Genomic DNA, 19,899 nt, shown 5'->3' with positions numbered 1-19,899 from the left:
TTGACCGGTCACCTGCCGAAGGCCACCGTGATTTGTTTCCAGTTTGGGGCTGTTAGGAATAAAGCTGCTATAAATGTTCATGTACAGGTTTCTGTGGGGACATGAGTAAGTCTCCGTTTCTCTGGGTGAATGCCCATGAGTGCAATCTCTGGGTCCTAAAGTAGTTTCACATGTTTAGTTTCACTAGAAACTGCCAAGCTCTTTTTTAGTATAAGTAAAATAGTGCGTGGAATGTACTTACTCTAAAAGAATTATTTGTCATTTATCTGAAATTCACACATCCCTGGGCATCCTGTATTTTTATTCGTCAGTTCTGGCCTCCCTCCTCCCAGGGGATGCAGATGCTGTTGGTTTGCAGACTATGTGTGCAGTAGCTAAGCTCTAATCTGGTTCTTTTCATATTTACAAAAGAATTTCAAACACAAAAGTAGATAAGCAATCCTAGGAACCCTTGTATACCCAGATTCTAGAATTTTCAAGGCTTTGCTGCTCTTGCTTCATCCATCCTTTTTTTTTTTTTCTGAAGCATTTTTTTAAGATTTTATTTATTTATTTGCTTATTTATTTAGAGCGTGCAAGAACCCAGGGAGGGACAGAGGGAGGGGAGTGAGTGAATCGGTCAGGCAGACTCCACACAGAGCCCGACGACGTGGGGCTCCTGGGGCTCATGGGGCTTGATCCCACGACCCCGAGATTGTAACCTGAGCTGAAATCAAGAGTCAGCCACTCAACTGACTTCAAAGTATTTTGAAGCAAATCCTGGACATTTTGTCATTATACCCCCATAAACTTTAGGGTGCAGTTCTAAAAACTAGGCATATTTTCTGACACAACGGCAGCGCCATTGATGGCAGCACTGACAAGAGCTCCGGTGTCACCCAATTCCCAGTGCATGTGGAGATACCCTTGATTGCTTTGCAAATGCCTCTTTGTGCTTGGTACCTTTGAATCGGAGTCCAGAGAGGTGCACGCATCACATTTGGTTGTTATTTTCTTGGATAAACACATGCAGTGTGCGCGAGTAGGCGCGGAGGGGGGAGGGAGAGGACACGCTTGCTGGGCCTTTGACACAGTGCGTCCTAGCGGACGGGCCTGCAGGGTCAGCACGGACAGTGCATACGCTGCTGCCTTCCTTGGCCCCTTCTGGGGGAAATACTGACCTGTCGTGCAGATGAGGATGCTGATTCTCAGAGAGATGACATCCCAAAGGCTCCTGAGCCCCGAGGGTGAGGACCAGAACGTGGCTGAGCCCTGGGTGTGGCTGTGGGGCTTCGCTCTCATTTCACTGGCCTGTGTGCGGGTTCTCGGTTTGGGCTCTGGTTTCTAGGGGCTTCTCGTCAGTTACCAGGGGTTCCATCCCAGCCAGGCACAGAAAGGTGTCGCTGAACTAGTGCCGTGAAAAGGAAGGGAGGGACAAATTAGCTGAGTATTTCATCGAGTGTGTACGGGGGCATCAGTGTGCATGGTGCCTGGCCTTGCCATGGCGTCCTGGAGGTTATTCTCAGAAGGGCCAGGCTGCCCCAGGGGCCAGGGCACTCTGCAAGCAGCCTCCTTCCCTTCACTGTGACCTAGGGCCGGCCTGTTTGGAGGGAGGCTCCCGCAGCCTGGGCAACAGGGGCTGTGCTCGGGGAACGGAAGCGGCAGCAGCAGGAAGGTCCGGGGACGGGTGAGCCTGGGGCCTGGCTTGCAGCCAAGTCACCCCGGGGGGTATGTGGGGTGGACTTTGCTGTGAGGTGTGGTGGGTGGGGAGACATGAACACAAGGGCAGGCAGAGCCCTGGGGATAGGCCCGAGGGGTGGACCTCGTCGGAGGAGGCCAGACGGACACTGTGTGCCTGGAGAAAGTGAGGAGCATTGGAGGGCCAGACAGAGTTTCTAAAGCCTGCGTCTGACCATGTCACTCCCCGGCTCAGTCCCCTCCCAGAGCTCCCCATTGTCTGCAGACCAATCCTGCCTTCTCCTGAGCTTCTGTCTCTGGCCCAGCCAGCATGTTAAACCTCAGCCTTCCATGGGGCGTACTTACTCCCTCCACACTCAGATTCCCCTTCTAGAAATGCAGGGCTATGGGCCAGCATAGTGTGTTGCTTTCTGTTTTGTCTTGTTTTATTTTGTGGAAAGTCTCTTCCAGTTCCAGGCAGGTCGTCGTGAAAGTGGCCCATGATGCCAGTGCTGACTGTGCCAAGAGGATGGCCAGGGCGAGCAGGCCGTGAGAGGACGTACTCCCACGTCCCAGGGCTCTGCCGCCCTTCGCACGTGACTGTGAACCCCTCTGTTCCCCAGCTGCCGCATTGTACACGGGGATTCTTCACGGGGTGGTTGGGGGATAAATGAAATAATAGGAGCAAAGCGAAGCACCCAGCACAGGCCTGGCACATGGATGACTCCCTGAGTTACAGTCCCTAAAGAACGACATTTACACACCTGCTCCTTACAGGTTCGTTCACTGGAGTACAGTCTAGGCATGGCTTTATTCACCGAGGGCATCCGGGCATAGTCACCCATCAGGTGTGTAGGGAGAGAGGGCAGACCCCCTGCAGAACAGTTTGACATCACACTGAGTACATCCCTGGGCCCCCCGAAGCCTCCTGAGTGACAAGAACACCGGGTCGTTGTAATTCGCTCTAATGAACTTACACTGGCGAGTTTCCAGAGAGCTTGCCCTGTACCAGGCGCTGTCCTAAGTGCTTTACTTGGAGGAACTTACGTAATTGCTAACACCCTGCGACGTCCTACTATTGCCATTTCGTAGATGGGGAAAACTGAGGCATAGAGCACTGAGGTCACTTGCCCAAGGTCACACAGAGATAAGTGCCGCAGTAGGGACTTAAACCCAGGAAGCTGGAGTCAGCTTGCCCGCCTCACCTCTTCTACATGGCGCAGCCCGCTTGTGCCTATGCCTACCACCCCTGCCTCCTGTGTCCACCCTGGGCAGTTGGAAGGGCCCCTGGAAGCTGTGACACTGTTGTGGGGATGGCTGCATCCCTGCGAGCGCTGGGGGTTGTAGCGATGGCCTCACAGCTGTCCCATCCCAGCAGCTGAGCTCTGCCCCCCTCAGAGTATCCCCCACCTGCACGGCTCTGCCCTCTGTCCACTGTCCCATCCACTCCGCCTACCTCAGGGCAGCCCCACTGAGACTTGGAAGTGGCATGTCTCCAGGCTTGAGCGGCTGGCTCCTGCCCCCAAGCCCGGGCTCCGGCAGTCTGCGAGGAGAACAGGGGTGCCCCCCTGATTTAGAGCTGTGTTCCCCGTAAATCAGAGGCCTGTCCCCGGCTGACTGCTGGCCTAGTGGACTGAAAGGCGGAAGTGGCCTCCTGATTATAAATGTCCCTGTCATGACAGGGCTTTCAGCAGCTCAGTCTCAGCCCAGGAGATGGGCTAATGATGTCTGGTAATGTCAGACTTCAGCTCTGCCTGCAGGCAGAGCAGCCCTGGGCAGAACGGACTGCCATCCCTCGTCCTCTGAAAACGCAGAGAAGTTGCCTGCGCTGGGTCTCTGTTTGGGAGGCCTGGGAGGAGTGCTGGCCTGGCTGGGCTAGGCCTGGCCCAGAAGCATCTCCCGGGTCTGCAGCACCCCCCCACAAGCCTCCGTGCTGCTCTGAAGGCAGCCACATGTCTTACGAGAAACCTTCCAGACAAAAATTAGGGTAGGGCTGTGGGCCAGAGAACAGCTGGGTGTGCCAGAGCAGAAGACCCAGTGTGGCTCATGCCCTTTGACCCAGGAAATGGCCTAAGAGAAGGAAAGGCTGTGTGAGGAAGGGGGCAGGACACAGAGCAGGGCTGAGAGCCCTCCCACATGGCAAGGGCAGGGCACACTCACCCTGCGAGCCCCCGCCCTGGGCTGCAGCCCTGCCCCACTCCCCCACATTTCCTGGGACCCTATGCAAATCCCTCTGGGCTGGGCCCCTGAGCAAAAGCTGCTGGCCCTTATTCCAGGTCTCTGAGAGCCCTTCAAGATCTGCAGATTTAGAACACATTTTTGGCTAATCCGGGGAGGACCCATCTTTTCAGAAAGTTTGGAGTTTTGTGTTAAATACCTTTCATTTATTGCAAAATAAATGTTTTTGCAATAGTTTTATAGAAAGTTGAGAAAATTAAAAAAAAAAAACACGGAAGATGATTAAACTACCCATTTTCCACCATCTGGAGGTAACCATGAGTAACATTTTGGAGCACTTCCTTCCAGGCTTTTTTCCCCTCATTTTTGATACACTCGGGCAGGCACACACACAAACACGCTCTTAACAAAAGCTGTTGTTCTTTGAGTGCTTACTGTAGGACATCCCTGTTTGGCTTTTCATGCACAGTATTTCATTTCACCCTCGTAACAGCCCTGCGAGGAAGAGATGATTCTTCACGTTTTACATGTGAGGGGGAAAGTTTGCAAGATTTGAGCAGGGGCAGGACACGATCAGATTTTACATTTCTGAAAGCTCACCCATGACAGCGTGCAGAAGGGCCCGGAGGCTAGGTGAGAGGCTGGTGGCTGGATCGATGGTCCTGTGCAGACCTGGGCCAGGACCCACAGGTGCACCTTCTCTTCCTCTAGGCCTGGCTCCAGGCGCCTGCCCACTGCAGGGGGCAGGGAGAGCGCACCTCTCTTCCTTGTTGAAGGGCCCAGATGCACCTCACACATCGCTCACAAATGACTCAAGTCCAGACTCTTCCCTTTTCTCTGTCTGAATGTATATATGAAGGTATAATCTTTTTTTCTGATGCATTTGAGGATAAATTACATATTTCCTTGACCTCTACCCTAAATACTTGAGTGTGTCCTGAAAGTAGGGATATTCTCTTATATCACTGTATTCCATTATCAACTTCTGGAAGTTTAACATTGTGGTCGTACTTGAACCTACCTTTCATGTTCCAGTTTATCCGATAATGCCCCTTGGAGAGTTTCCCCTCCAGTGTGGGATCCGGTCAAGGGTAAGGTGTCCTTTCCCGAAGGGCAGGAGCTAGATTGGGCGGAGTATTTGTGAAGGGGAGCCCAGGACCACTGCTTGTGTTTGCAGAGCTACTACGATGGGTGCATAAGTCTCTGTGAGCCAGGGCCTCCGCGTCTGTTTGCTAGTGTGCCAGAGGGACCTGGAGGCCTCTGTCCGTTCCTGTGGCAGCTGTGGCTTGGAAGCCTTATGAAGCCAGATGGGAGACACCACTGCATGTTTGCTTAGTCTCAGCAGGGCACTGTCTTGGTGGTTTCTGCAGAGCTGGGAGTGGTGAGGGAAGGAGAGGTGGTGGGTGTTCCTTGAGTCTGTCCTATTCCTGAAAGATCTTTTATAAAGACCCTGAAACTATCGATGCTGCTGGTTCATGTACTACACCTTATGCCGCCGCCACCTTGCGCAGGGCCTGTCCCTGTGTATGTCGTGGATGTTGGCCGCTTTTCTTCTCAGCTGTCTCTTCCTCATAGATGGAAAACTGGGTTGCAGAGCCTTCGGGGGGTGGCGCAGGGGGACTTAAGCACCTGGGGTGGGATCGTGGATGTGGACTAAGCCTGCGTTGCCAGGCAGGGGGCCTGGGTCCTGGCGCCTGTTCCGCCAAGCCATGCGGTGCGATGTGTGAAAAGAGTGTGCTGGTCACTGCCAGCTCTGGGTTTCTATGACTGAACCCGTGTGGCAGTCCCACGACCTAGGGAACCCAGGTCTGTATGCAGAGCTGGAAGTCTCCACTTGGGGCATCCGTCCTCCCAGCACCCACACAGCAATTCTCAGCAGGCCAAGAGGGAGGGGAAGGAGGTGCTCGCTTTTTCTTTTTAATTGAAATACAATTCACATACCACGAAATTCACCATTTTAAAAAATGTATGATTCAGTACGTTTTTAATATAGTCATGTGCTTGTGCAAACATCACAAAATCATTATGCAAAATACTTTCATCACTGCACAAAGAAACAGCATACCCATCAGCCGTCACTTCCTCTCACCCCGGGTCCCGCGCAACCACTAATCTGCTTTTAGTTGCTATGGATTGACCTGTTCTGGAATTTTCATAGGTATTATCCAGGGTTCTGTGTATAGGGTACCAAAAGATGTATTAAGTTGCTCTTAACAGTGAAACCACAGCTGGTCATTTATGTGGAATCCTGCAATGTGTGGCTTTTGGGGTCTTTTTTCGCTTAGCATGTTTTCAAGATTTGTCCATGTCAAAGAGCGTGTTGGTTTTTCGTTCCTTTTTTTTTTTTTTTTGGCCAAATAATATTCCATGGTATGAATACACCACATTCTGTATATTCATTCGTCCATTGATGGACATTTGAGTTGTTTCCACCTTTTGGCTATTATGAATAATGCCGCTACAAACATTGGCGGATGAGCTTTTTGTAGGCCTGTGTTTTCATTTTTCTTGGGGATCTACCTCGGGGTGCAATGGCTAGGTCACGTGGTAACTGTGTTTAGCCTAGTAGGGAGCGCCTGTTTTCCAAACCAGCTGCACTGTTTTTGCATTCCCACCAGCGGTGTCTGAGGGTAAATAGCCTTTGACTGAAAACCTGCTATGCGCTAGGCACTGTGCTAGACCCTTTCCACACCTCATCTCCTGAGATCTTCACATGAACCCCAGGAAATACCTATTATTGCCTCCATTTTACTGAGGAAGACACTGAGGCCCGGAGAAGTGGCATGAGTCCCCCAGCATCACCAAGAGAACAGTGGTAGGGCCTAGATTGACACCCTGTCTGTCCCTTACGTTTTCCTGCCTACTGCGTGATTGCTGCCTGCCGAGTGACCGTCCCCTGTGCTTATGTGGGATTAGCCCCTCTTCTCCCCAACACTCCTGGGCACTGTTTTGCAGACGGGAAAGTTGGACCCCCACTACCCAAGGGTCTGCGGGCACGGAGGGAACGTCTTAGACATCAAGTGGAATCCTTTTAATGATTTTGAGATCGCCTCCTGTTCTGAAGATACCACAGTGAGTGTCTGTGTGAGGCGGTTCCCTTTCCCGGGAGGAGCGGGCTGGGGGCATGGGGAGGTGGACTGATGGGTGTCTGTTCTTAGCTCAGATGCTCCTAACCCCCTGATCCTTCATGAGGCGAGGTCAGTGTGGTGGGAGGGCTCAGGGAGATTGTGCAGGAGAAAGTCTGGGCTCTGGGACTTGTCCGCATGCCCAGCATACCCGCAGCACCTTATCTGGAGCCTCTGGCACTCATGGGGTTGCCGTCCTGGTTTTAAATCCTGGTGACAGGAAATAAATATGTGTTGAATTGAAAGCAAAGTCTGCCTGAAGACCCTGTGTATCTCTGAGGGAAAGCAGGCATACAGTCACCCAGGGGCCTGAGAGCTCTGAACGACAACGGAGAACATCAAGTTTCTGCCATCCCCTCTGTGTCACCCCCTGCCCACCCCCAGCTCCATTTGTATGCCTCCGTTACTGGGAGCTGACTTTCTACTGTGGAAGCTCCTTCCATCCTCGACAACGCTACTCTGAAAGGAAGTCCCAGCTCCTCTTCCCAGGCCCTTCCTGTGGAGTATAGGTCATGACCCCATTCAGCCTGGCCTTCTGGCCCTTTATTTTTCCTCTTTCAGGCCATCCAAGGGGGCCACTCCAAAGGAAAGACTTTGGCCCTACACTGTCCTCCTCCAGAAACTGCACTGGCTCCCTAGTACTCTGATGATAGAGCACAAACTCTTGCTCCTGGCCTTTGAGGCTCTAACCTGAGCCTTTGGGACTAGGAAGAGGTAGATGACTGTCCTTGGAGAGATAGCCTAGGCTGGGAGGTGGGTTTGATCTGACATCCAGCCTGGGAGTCAGGCCTGTGGCCCGCCCAGTTGCCCACAGTGTAGGCCATTAGGATGGCAAAGATTACCAGGAAGCAGATTTGGACGCCTGGGCTCAACTCTGGCAATGCCAGCCCCTACTTGGGCTGGAAAACCTTGGCAAAGCCTCTGTCCCTCTGAGGGTTCCAGAGAGATGGAGACAGAGAGCACTCCCCTGGCCCTTCTGCTGGGCACTGCCAGTTCTGTGGTTTAGGGTGGCCTGGGTACCAGGTGACCCTGGCTAACAGCTCCCCTTACCCTCTCTGTATCTCCCCTGAAAGATTAAGATCTGGGACATCCCCAAGCAACTGCTGACAAAGAACCTCACAGCCTGCAAGAAGGAGCTAATGGGCCACACCCGCAGGGTGGGCCTGGTCGAGTGGCATCCCACGGCTGCCAACATCCTCTTCAGCTCTGGCTACGACTTCAAGGTGGGTCCATGCTCTCATTTCCTGGGGCCACCCTCACATGACCGCACTGGGCACTTGAGACAACAGAAATTTACCCTCGCATTGTTCTGGAAACCAGAAATTGAAAATCGAGTTGTCAGGAGGGCCGCGGTCCCTCGAAGACCCTAGAATGCTTCCTCCTGTGCCTCTTAGAACTTCCGATGGCTCCTGGCATTCCCTGAGCTGCACCTGTGTCACTTCGGCCTGCCTCCAGCTTCGTGCAGGCTTCTCTGCTTCTGTGTGTCCTCTCATCTTTGGAGCAGGACACTTGTCAGCGGATGTAGTGTCTACCCCAGTCCATATGACCTCATCATAATTATTTACATCAGCGAAGACCCTGTTTCCTAATAAGGTCACATTCTGAGGCTCCAGTGGACATGAGTTTTTGCATTGGGGGGGGGACAATGTACAACCCCTTAGTCGTCCTGGAGGGGTTGGGCTGGATCCTATCCAGAGAAGCTTCCCACTGCCCCATTGACAGCCAAGCTGGCAGTCTATGGGCCCTGGGGATGGGGAAAATTCATGGTAGAGGAGCCCTGGATTCTATTTCAACTCAGTCTCTGCCTTGCAGTAGGAACTAGGAAAGTCCCTTGTCTTCTCTAGGCCTCAGTTTCTCCTTTTGTACACGAATGGGGTCGGTGTGACCATAGCTGTGACTTTGAAACTCTTCCCTTCACAACATAGGGCTTTATGGAGGCACTTTGGGGACCTCGCTAATGGATCAAGGGTGGGATGGGAGTGGTTGACAGAGCCTCTGACCGCCTTCTGATCAGAAGTGCTCTTTCACCTGTGTATGTAGGCTGTGTCTGCAGGGCCACCGTATATGGTTGTACACGGAACAGCTCCACGGGGTGCAGGTCACGTCACGGGCTATGGGAATAGATCTCCCTGGAGCTGTGCAGTGCACAACCTCCGCAGCTAAACGTGGCAGCCCTCTATCTGTGTGAGGTGGAAACTGCTGCTAATAAGTGTGTGAAAGCCCCTGGACTAGCTCATCTCTGGGGTCCTCCCAGCGTGGATGGTTTGTCACTCCAAAGCAGATGGTGTTTTCTTTTTGCCGCCAGACAGCCTGACTCCCAGCTTCCCTCCTGCCACGTGGCAGCTTCAGCCAGCAGATCCATCCTCCCACCCAAGGTTTCTTGGCCAGACTGCCATCTGTGGCTTCCCTCCTGGGGATACCGTGTTTCACTGCAGCCTGGCGGGCGTGCGACTGTGGGAGCCTGGGGCGGGGGTGGCCGCTGTGCTCAGAAACAGCTCATTGCGGTGCAGGTGATGGTCTGGAACCTGGACACAAAGGAGTCTGTAATCATGAGCCCCGTGAGGACGATTACCTGCCACCAAGGTGTGATCCTCTCCATGTCCTTCAACACCAATGGCAGCCTGCTGGCCACCACCTGTAAAGACCGCAAGCTTCGGATCCTCGACCCCCGGGCCGGGGCTGTCCTCCAGGTCTGTGCCGGGCTGGGGTCTGGCTTGGGGGCAGAGGAGCAAGGGGCGGTGAGGGCCTGCAGGAGGCTAGTAATGCTGTGGGCATTGTGGCCAAGCCTTCACATGTGCTATCTCTCTGTCCTCTTGGCCCTGCTGGGAGGTGGGATGTGTCACCTGCATTCTTTGGATGAGAAAACGGAGGCTGAGGAGAGGTCAGGTGATTTGCCCACCTTGAAAGCTGAGTTTTGAACCTAGTTAACTCCAGAACTTGCCAGTGTGCCTTAGCTCTGTCAGGAGGCATGTCACTCCTGCCGGTCTGCTGTGTGACCAAAGACAAGCACTTTCTGTTCTCTGAGCCTTCGCTTCCTTATCTGCAACAGTGGGCTGTCAGTCCTTCCTCTAGAAGGATTGAATGAGGTAACTCAGGTGACGGTGCCCGCCCAGCCCATTGCCTTGCATACAGTGAACACTCGGGATCTCTCAGTACGAGCACAGAGGTGCGCTAAAGTTTGCCTCGATCGTAGCTCAGAAAAAGCTCAGCAAAAATAGTAGTTGAGCCCCTAGATGGATGGGAGGATCTCTGGAAGGCTTCCTGGGGGAAGTGTCCCTGGAAAGAGATTCTTTAAGCAGAGCTAGGTAGTGAACAAGGAAGGCATTTCAGTAGCGCCGCAGCAGCAGCAGCAGCAAAGGCAGGGAGGCCAGGGACCCTAGCTGTGGCCCAAAAGCCCCTGACCACACATGTCCATCTAGGAAACCAGCTGCACGGGGCACCGGGCCAACAAGGTGCTGTTTCTGGGGAACCTGAATAAGCTGCTGTCCACGGGCACATCCCAGTGGAACAACCGGCAGTTGGCGGTGTGGGACCAGGTGAGTCTCCCGTGCAGCCCCACCCTGCCCCTCACTGTCGCCTACAGCTGAGTGCTGGCTTCGTTCACTCACTCATTTGTTCATGCCCTTCCTCGTTGCCCAAGCACGTACTTAGCAGAACCAGCTGGTGCTAAGGGTGCTGGGATGCAAACCGGGGGGCTGCTCAGACTTTGCACATCTTCTCGTTTGAGGAGGGAGTGGCCGTGGTGTGGGGGTCAGGGGGAGGTGGCCGTGTCGGGACCAGGACGAGGGGTGGGCGTGGGAAGAGAGAGAGGAGATGTCCTTCTGGACAGAAGGAACAGCTGGAGTGAGGGCTTGGAGGCAGGTGGGCAGGAGCAGCAGCTGAGGGGGTGAGGGTAAGGGCCAGGCCAGGCACTGCAGGAGCACATGGCTAGAGTTTCAAAGACTAGACAAATCGCTTCCTCTCTCTGACCTCCTCTTCCATCTTTTACAACAAATAATCAGACAAGCAGGGGAGGGCTGGTGTGTGATCAGGGGTGTGAGAGGTGATGGGTTGGAGGCAAAATGCCTGCAGGATAAAAGGGGGTGGTCTCTCTCCCTCTGTCTCCTTCCCTCTCACATGCACGCGTGCGCACACATACTCACCCAGAGCCCCTTGGCAGGGATTCCCATCTCCAGGAACACCACTGAGGACCTCCAGGAGTGACCCACAGGCCTTCCTGGTCTCCTTTCCTTGTAGGACAACCTGTCCCAGCCTCTCTTCGAGATGGACCTGGATGGCTCCTCGGGCGTGCTGTTTCCGTTCTATGATGCGGACACCAACATGCTCTATGTGGTGGGGAAGGTGAGCCTGGTGTGGGAGGGAGGGGGCTGCCTGAGCCCCTGAGGCAGGGAGCAGGGCTACCCCAGCCTAGCCCTACCGCTAGCCAGACAACAACCAGGGGCCCTGGGGGTTCAGGCCAGGGAGAGGGATGGGCAGGGCTTTCTGGACACTGTCTCCCTGCAGTGGGCATGTACCCTGTCCCAACATCCTGGCTCCCAGGGAACACCCAGGGCCAGGGCTTTGGTCAGACACCCCAGGCTTGTTGCTCCTCAGGTCTGGGACCAGATGAGGAGGCCCCATTGGTGTTTCTCAATAGGGGTACCTTCGAATTTGGGCTGGAGCAGGTTTTCATTGGTTAGTACTAACTGGTACTTGGCATCGTAGCTCCTCCCCACCAGTGCCTGGAGCAGCACTCCGTCCCTCTCTCCTTTCCCCAGTCACTAGGACATCGACAACCAGAAATGCCCCAGAAGTGTAAGATCACTGGACGGTCTCAGGACCCACCACTGCTGACCTTTTTGTGCAACTGGGAGTGGGACTCAGGCCTGTGCTCCCAGAGTTTCTGCCTTGGAGGCACATAGGTGGGCTTTGGGTCATGGTTGGGGGGAATCGAGTGTTGAAATGAGGACCCCTTGCTGCTTTAACGGCAGTTCCCTGGTGTTTTCTTATGTGAGGTGGCTTTGCCAGCCCTTTGGTTACTGTGAATGCCAGGTTTCTGCTGCATGGCCGCGGGGGGCCCTGAGGGGGCAGATGGGACCGGCTCTGAGTTGTACCCTCCTCCTCCTCAGGGAGATGGAAACATCCGCTACTATGAGGTGAGCGCTAACAAGCCTCACCTGAGCTACCTGACAGAGTACCGCTCCCACAGCCCGCAGAAGGGGATGGGTGAGTACGGAACGCTGAGGACACGTGGGGTCTGGGGAGACAGGAGCGAGTCAGATGAGGGCCCCGCCCTGGAGAGGACCCCATTCAGGAGGGCAGAAGGTGGATCAACGCAGACTCCATGGGAGTTCTGATGGAGGTGTGTAGGAGGTTCTCTGGGAGCAAGCAGCAGGAAGTCGAGGAAGGCTTCCCAGAGGAGGCAACACTTGAGGAGCCAAAAGGGGAGCAGAGCACAGCCTGGGGAGAGAATGAAGGTGTTCTAGGCCGAGGTGGGGCAGTTACAGCAGCAGCCACAACTAAGAGAGACTGACCTAGGAGAGCCCCTACTCTGTAAATGTATATGGGAATAGAAAAAAAAAATGAAAGAAGACATGTCTCTATGTTGTCTGTAAGAAACCCACTTGAACATGTAGACACGGCTAGATTAACCACAAAGGGAAGGAGAAGGACACCATGGTAACACTCGTCAACAGGACACAGGGGCAGGAGCTCTGCTCAGAGCAGCTCGGGCGCAAGCTGAGGGGGACCAAGTCTGCTTACACAGCCCCATTTCTCCAGCACAGGGCCCAGCCCAGCATAGGTATTTGCTTATGAACTGTCTAGAGACGGAAGGGGGGTGGGAGGAGGGTGCTCTCTGCTCATGCCCAGGTGTGCACTCTGGCTTCGCCCCTCATCCTGGGTCCCTGTGACCCCAGCCCAGCCAGAACCTCTGAGCCCTCCTTGGCCATCTGCCCGCAGGTGTCATGCCAAAGAGAGGTCTCGACGTCACCTCCTGCGAGATCTTCCGCTTCTACAAGCTGATTACAAGCAAAGGCCTCATTGAGCCTATATCCATGATTGTACCCCGGCGGGTAAGGGTGGCGTGGCCATCTATGAGGGAGGCGGGAGCCCCTTCTGGAGAAGACATGCCCTGGGAGCTGGAGCCCGGAGCCCATGCCCTTGGGGTAGCAGCAAGGAGGCTGGTGGCTACTCCTCAAGGGAAAGGCCTTTCTCATTGTCAGTGCAGTGTTGCTGGGAGCTAAGGGTCCTGAGACCGAACCGTCTCTGCTCTTGAGTTGCTGTGTGACCTTGGGCATGTCCCTTTGCTGTCTTGGCCTTGGTTTCTTCAACTCCTGGGTGGGGAAATCCCGGACCCCAGCTCCCTTAGGGCCCTCCCATCTGGGCGGCCACTTTGCCACCTCAGTCCTCACTCCTGGCTTCTCCTACAGTCGGAGTCTTACCAAGAGGACATCTACCCGCCTACGGCAGGAGGCCGGCCCTCTCTGACAGCCCAGCAGTGGCTCTGTGGGATGAATAAAGGTAAGGGCGGCAGACAGAAGGCCCCGTGCAAATGTGAGGTGAAATGGAGTGTCCAGTAGTCCCAGGTAGCTGAGAAGGGTTTGGCCTACAGTTGTATTCTCCCATAACCCCTTGTCCTTGACAGTGAGTCCCCACTGGCTAGGATGGTCCCATATGGGTCCGAGAATGGAGGGCTTGTCCTAAGTGGCTCAGGAAAGTCTTTCCAAATCAAGGCATTTTGCTCCATGGAACACTTCTTGCAACTCCAGACTGTGCAGCGTGCGTGGGTAGTCTCGGCCCCAAGCCCTTGCCCATCCTCCCATCCCCACTTTTGCAATTACTTTTCAGCCTAAGAGACCCTCTAGGCAGCAGCTCCCCGCTGCCCACCCCCGCCCCAGGCCCTTCCTCCCTGTGCTGACACCCTCCCTGCCCTGTCCACCTAAGGGCTACCCCAGAGGAGGCAATGTGTGCTCTTGGCCCCACCCCAGCGGCTGCCTCTTCCTTTGGGTGACACTTGGTCTGTTTCTCTCTGGACTTCTCACCTCTTCTGACTGCTGCTACCTTGGCACCCACCTCCCCCCCCACCCCCCGCCCAGCTTCTCCGGGCTGTTGGGAGGATTCATGAACTGGTAGAAGGCAGAACGCAAGGCATACAGGACTGTCCCTGCAAAGCAAGGACAAGTCTTCACTGGAGCCATTCGCAGTGTTTGGGGGCAGCTGCACGGCGTGCACTCAGCTGCCCTGGCAAACCAGGCCTCGCTTAGATGATCCCGTGGGGATGTGTTTGCAATCTGGGTGCCCCAGTGTGGGGGCTGGTTCTTGTCTGCATGCGGCCAGAGCTCCACTCCTGTCCATCTGCTCATGAGCCCTCAGTCCTCACATGGCCCTTTGCTTCCCTCCCAGGCCCAGTCATGGTGTCCCTGAGGCCCTGCTCCGAGCTCCTGAGCCCGCAGCCACTGCTCCCAGAGACACCCCCCTCCATCTCCATGGCCCCCTCCAAACAAACAGACAAGGTGGTTGTAGAAGATGGCCGGAGAGCCTTCTCCCGTCTGGAGGAGAAGGTGCCCAGGCAGGGAGCAGCAGAACACAGGCTGGAAGAGAAGACACCTCGGCTCACCAATGGCTTCGACATGGAGTGTCCCCCACCAAAGACAGAGAACGAGGTGGGAACCAGGGGGGTGGTGTGTGCACTGGGATGGTCGGGAGAAAGTGAGCGGTGAAGACAGCCAGCTGTGGGGCCTGGCCTGGCCTCTTGACTTGCTTTGTGACCTCATTCACCAGACAGGCAGTGAGCGCTGTGGTCTGCCAAGATGGCAGGTGTATATCCAGATGGCGGAAAACCGTCTGCAAGATGCTGAGGGTTTGATTCTGTATTAGAGTCCCTCTCAGCTCTTGACCCTAGGATTTTCTGTTTTCAGAGTCAACATTAGTTAAGTGCCCGCCATGTCCCAGGTCCTGTGGTAGGCACTATGGCTTATGACCTGACTGAATTTTCTCCCCAGCCCTGGGGGTCAGTGTGTAGTGGCTAAAAACACAGGGGCCGGCACCTCACAGAGGAGTCCTGGTCCTGCCTCTGCTGAACACTGATGGGAGGACCTCAGAGCCAGGGGCTGAATCTCTCTTGGCCTCAGCGGCAGGGGGTGGGGGAAGGGGTACTTACACTACCACCCCCGTAGGGGTGCAAAGATCCTCAGGGGAGCGCCCAGCATCTGCGACGGTTCCCTACACCGCAGCGATGACGCTAACGCCCAGGTTCATCTTCTGACCCCCAGGTTCCTAGAGGAGGAAATTAAAACTCAGAGAGGCTAAGTAACTTGCTGAGGTCACATCATTTAGCTAGTTTAGTGGTGAGAACTGTAGCCTCCAGACTTCAGGGCCAAGCATCCTTTCCTCTATCCCACAGGGCATCTAAGGAGGCAAAAAAAAAAAAAAAAAAAAAGTCTGACACATCAAGTCGTTAAGACTTCATTTATTAGGTGAAGAAATGGTTTTATAAAGTTCTGTGCAACATCCGCTCCCTTGAGCCTCCACGTGTCTCTGTGGAAAGGGGGCGGTGGTTTGTCCTTCCCGAGGGTGTTCTGGCCCCTCACATCCAGGGCCACCGCATGATCTCTCCCTCTGTTCTGTGCTTTCCCAGCTGCTGCAGATGTTCTATCGACAGCAGGAGGAGATCCGAAGGCTCCGCGAGCTGTTGACCCAGCGCGAGGTGCAGGCCAAGCAGTTGGAGCTGGAGGTCCAGAACTCACGCATGGGCTCACAGAGGTTCTGAGCAGAGCGCGCTGCCCTCCCCGCCCTCAGGGACACCACTCGGCTCCATGGGGAGGTCCAGAACCAAACCACAAGTCCCCCAAGAACAACCACTATTTCTATATTTTTTACCAGAAAACGAAAACTCTCGGTTGCTGGAAGATTCTAGTGGGAGGGGTGTGGTGCCATTTTCTACTTGCCTTCTCAAAACAGGTGTCTGAATTGACTCTTTTTAGACAACAACTTGCCTTCGGTTTTGTTCTGTGTTTAAGGTTCCACGGCAAGCTGTCACTTCTCCAGGGAAAGAACACTATAAAGTTAGAGCTCGAAGGACCCAAGAGGGGAAGCTGCCTGTGATTTTCAAACTGTCCACAGGGTGGGAGGAAGCCTAAGCAGGAGGGCTGTGCCCCCCACCCCCACCCCATTCCAACCAGACAGCTCCCCTTCTTTCTGATTTATATATTGGCTTCCATGGAATACATAGTTCTGTTTCTGAAAAAACATTGAGAAGTTTGAAAAGCAGTGATCTGGCCCAATTCCTCATTTTACAGGTGGGGAAACTGAGGCCCAGAGAGAGATGAGTGACCAGGGTCCACAGAGGGTTCGTGGAAGGGCTGGGTCAAGCTTCTGGTCTGCTGGGTCTGTCTTTCTGCTGCTCCCAGTCTGATGCAGCTCTCAGCCCACAGGGCAGGAATCTGTTTATTCTGGGTTCAGCAGTGACCTCTTACAGGTCCTTGCCTCTCTGGTCTCAGTTTCTCCATCTGAACCTGGGGACCCTGAGGTGTGCTACCCTCTATAGGATCTGCCACCTGAGACAAGAAGCCGTGGCCTTGACCTGAGGAAAACTACCCATAGCGCAATGATCTGGGTCAGCTGTAGGAACTCACAAGACATTGGTGAACCAGCAGAGGAAGTTTAACTGTGGGGAAATAAGTCAAGCTTTGGCCCAGTGCTAGAACACAGAGAGGAGGCCCACACCATCCTCTCTTCAATCGCCATCAGCCAAGTGTGGACAGACACTTATCTCTTTTGTGGGGGAGCAGACATCAGGGTGGTTCCTGTGACCACTGACGGCCACCCCGGAAGCCCTCAGGCCACAGAGCCTGTCCGCTCCACGATAGAGGCAGGTATTTTGGTCTACGAGGTAGGGAGCCCCAGCACTGTGGGATGCCTGCAAAGCCCCATGGCCACCCCCTTCTGGAGAGGGATGACTGCACTAGGGAAGGCAGTAGGGTCAGATGACCCTGAAATTCCCTTCTAGCCTGAGAGTAATATGTCCCTCCCTTGTGAATCTGTGTCCTGCGCCCATTCGCTAAGGTTCTTTCTCAGTGGCCAATACACAGCCGAGCTAGAGATGGAGAATGTTGGAAATTAAATGAGCCCTGATGGGATTTTGTCCACTGCACTGGAGCTAAGATGGGGACAGGAGGAGGCCCCACCACCTGGTAGGTTTCAGCCCAGGCTGTACGTGAGAGTCCTCTTAGGAGGGTTCAAGAAATACAGATGCCTCGTCCCAATCCCAGGCCAGTTGAAGCTGAATCTTTGTGTATATTGTTCTGAGTTCCCAGGTCATTCTGCAGTACAGACTGGAGAGCCACTGAGCTGGCCCATCTGTACCTATCTGCAGTAGAGATGAGGGCAGCGAACGTCAGACTGGCTCTGGGACCTAACTCCCTCCTCTGAATCCGGGCTGGAAGTGTCCTGTGTCTCTGTGGGACCCCTGGCTACAACTCGATGAGGGCTCTGTGACCCCGAGTGCCCCCTCCCCTAGCCATGGCTTGGTCCCCCTGTCTGCCTACACACACCAGACGCCCGCATCCTCTGTCTTGTTGACTTGTCCCTGGGGCTCACCAGAGGCCATGTCCCAGGCGTTGTGAGGGAACAGAGCTCCCCTGGGTGGGGCTGCCTCTCCCACCTCATGGGCAGTCAGCTCTCCACAGTTTACAAAGCCCTTCCACCTCCACTCCCTGGCATGTCCAGCTCTAATTCTAACATGGGCCAGGCGAGCATCGCCCCCCTGCTCAGAATGATGACACTATCCCCATGTCATTCTCAGAGAGTGAAGAAGGATCACTCCCACAGGCACTGGCCACAAACAGCCGGAGTTTGGGCTGAGTCTGGGGCGCCTCCCGAATGCTCCTCTGCGCAGAACCTTCTCGGGCTCTTAAGGGACCCAGACCTCATGCTTAAAAACAATGTGAAGGCATCTGTGAACAAACTTGTTTTTTGGGTTTGCTTTTTTTTAAGCTAGAATAAATTATTTAAATTATTTCACAGCAAGGGAGAGGGATAGGTAATTTTTATCAAATATTTTTTTAAGCCATTTTTTAAAATTGCGTTTTTGTTTATGTTCTTGACTGATGAAGCAGAGGTTGCCCAGCATCTGCAGGGCCAGTCCTGCACACTCAGGGCAAAGCAGAATGTGCACTCATCTCTTTACTAAACCGTCCTCCGGGAGGCCCCTGACCATTGACTCAGGAGCTTTTTGAGAATGAAGACAGCACCGGGAGATGAGCGCTGGGGTGTATCCACCTTAGCTCTACGATAAATGTTCTTCCTGGAACTAAATTTAAGATTGTATCATAGAGGGAAGAAGGAAATCAAAAATAGATCTCTGCTTTTAATATGAAACCGTGCCTGAAATAGTTTGATTGTTTTAATGTTGTTTCTGAAATTCCTTTTACCTTTGTAAAAAAAAAAAAAAAAATTAAGAAATAAAAATGAAAATAGATATGAAATCGTGCAATGGAAAGAATGTACCAAAATAATAAACAACATCTGCCTAGACATTTTAATACCTGGAGCTTTCCTTTTCTTGATTTGTTCTACAAATACCAATTAAATTATCTACTTGTTTGGACCAGAGACCAGGCTGGAAAACAGATAAAACAGACTTGGTCCCTGCCCTCTGAAGTTTTTAAGTCATGCTTGGAAGGAAGATGAGGGCCAGGTTAGGGGAAGTGTGGGCTGTTCTGGGTGAATAAGCAAGGTGGGCTTCCTGGAGGAGGTGAAATTTAGGCAGACACCTGAAGGATAAATAGAAGTAAGCAGGGCAAAAGGTATTGGGGGGAAAAGAGGTTCCAAGCAGAAAAAACTGCCTATTCCTGGTCTAGAAACAAGCAAAAAGTAGAGCATAGACAGGGCAGGGATCAAAGGTATTAAGAGCCAAGGATAGGAACTGAGAATTTTTTTCCAACTTTATTGAGATATGATTGACAAAAGTTGATTATACTTGGATTGTACATGATTTTTAAAGATATACATTGTGATGATTTAATATATGTATACCTTGTGAAATGATTATCATCAATTAACACATTATCTCACATAGTGTGCGGTGAGAACACTTGAGATCAACACGCAGAAAATTTCAAGTATAGTAGTATTAACTAAAGTCACCGGGCTGTACCTTAGATCCCCCAAACTTGGGCGGTGCACAACTAAAAGTCTGTACTCTTTTCCCCCACCTCCAAAGCCCCCCGCAACCACCATTCCACGCTGTTGCCAGGAGTTCAGCTGTTTTGATTTTGTTTTGTTTTTTGTTGTTGTTGTTGGTTTTTGTTTGTTTTTTGATTCCACATCTATGTGAAACTAAATAGTATTTGTTTTTCCTCCTCCTGGCTTATTTCACTAAGTGTAGTCTGCCAAACTCACCCAGGTGGCAAATGGCAGGATTTCCTTTTTTGGGTCTGAGCAAGGTTTCACCGTATATACACACAGCATTCATTCACGGACGGACACTGGTGGTTTCCATGCCTTGGCTGTTGTGAATAACGCTGCAAGGCACCCCGGAGTGCCGGTGGCTCTCCCAGATACTGACTTCATAATCTTCCTGTATGTACCCAGAAGGGAGACGGCTCGATCATGGGTTAGGTCCATTTTTCACTTTTGTGAGGAAACTCCATGGTGTTTTTCAGGTTGGCTGTACTAATTTACATTTGGTGGAGGCTGAGACAGCCTGGGGCGATCGGAGTTTCTAGGATTCTGACAACTGGGGGAACGGTGATTTCTCCCGGGGAAAGGGCAGAGAGAATCAAGGCAAAGTGGATCCGGCTGCGGCCACCTCCCAGGCGCAAGGCCAGGCCCGAGCCCTCCACGCCGCGGAAGAGGCCGGCGCAGGTCCGGCTAGAGCGCGGCCCACGGGGCCGCAGGGCGCAGATGTCGCCGCTACCCGGGCCGGGCGTGCGCAGCGGTCCTTCCTGCGCGAGCGGAG

The 19,899-nt window shown here is 53.5% G+C and overlaps 1 protein-coding gene across 1 annotated transcript in view; it reads left to right on the top strand.

The window, feature by feature from the left end:
• Positions 1 to 15,918, top strand: part of LOC111146131 (coronin 2A) — a 42,947-nt gene extending 27,029 nt beyond the window's left edge. The window contains exons 3-12 of the mRNA XM_022501536.1: positions 6,790 to 6,906; positions 8,033 to 8,182; positions 9,470 to 9,649; positions 10,379 to 10,495; positions 11,196 to 11,300; positions 12,068 to 12,164; positions 12,900 to 13,012; positions 13,370 to 13,460; positions 14,343 to 14,602; positions 15,577 to 15,918. Of these exons, the coding sequence (XP_022357244.1) occupies positions 6,790 to 6,906; positions 8,033 to 8,182; positions 9,470 to 9,649; positions 10,379 to 10,495; positions 11,196 to 11,300; positions 12,068 to 12,164; positions 12,900 to 13,012; positions 13,370 to 13,460; positions 14,343 to 14,602; positions 15,577 to 15,708 (1,362 nt within the window). The 3' untranslated portion in view covers positions 15,709 to 15,918. The remainder of the gene's footprint in view (positions 1 to 6,789; positions 6,907 to 8,032; positions 8,183 to 9,469; positions 9,650 to 10,378; positions 10,496 to 11,195; positions 11,301 to 12,067; positions 12,165 to 12,899; positions 13,013 to 13,369; positions 13,461 to 14,342; positions 14,603 to 15,576) is intronic.
• Positions 15,919 to 19,899: the final 3,981 nt, after the last annotated feature.

Source organism: Enhydra lutris, unplaced genomic scaffold, assembly GCF_002288905.1.
Source record: "Enhydra lutris kenyoni isolate GAN:26980312 unplaced genomic scaffold, ASM228890v2 scaffoldscaffold13, whole genome shotgun sequence".
NCBI lineage: Eukaryota > Metazoa > Chordata > Mammalia > Carnivora > Mustelidae > Enhydra > Enhydra lutris.
Note: the sequence above shows the minus strand (reverse complement) of the source record. Positions and strands in the feature narration are given on the sequence as shown.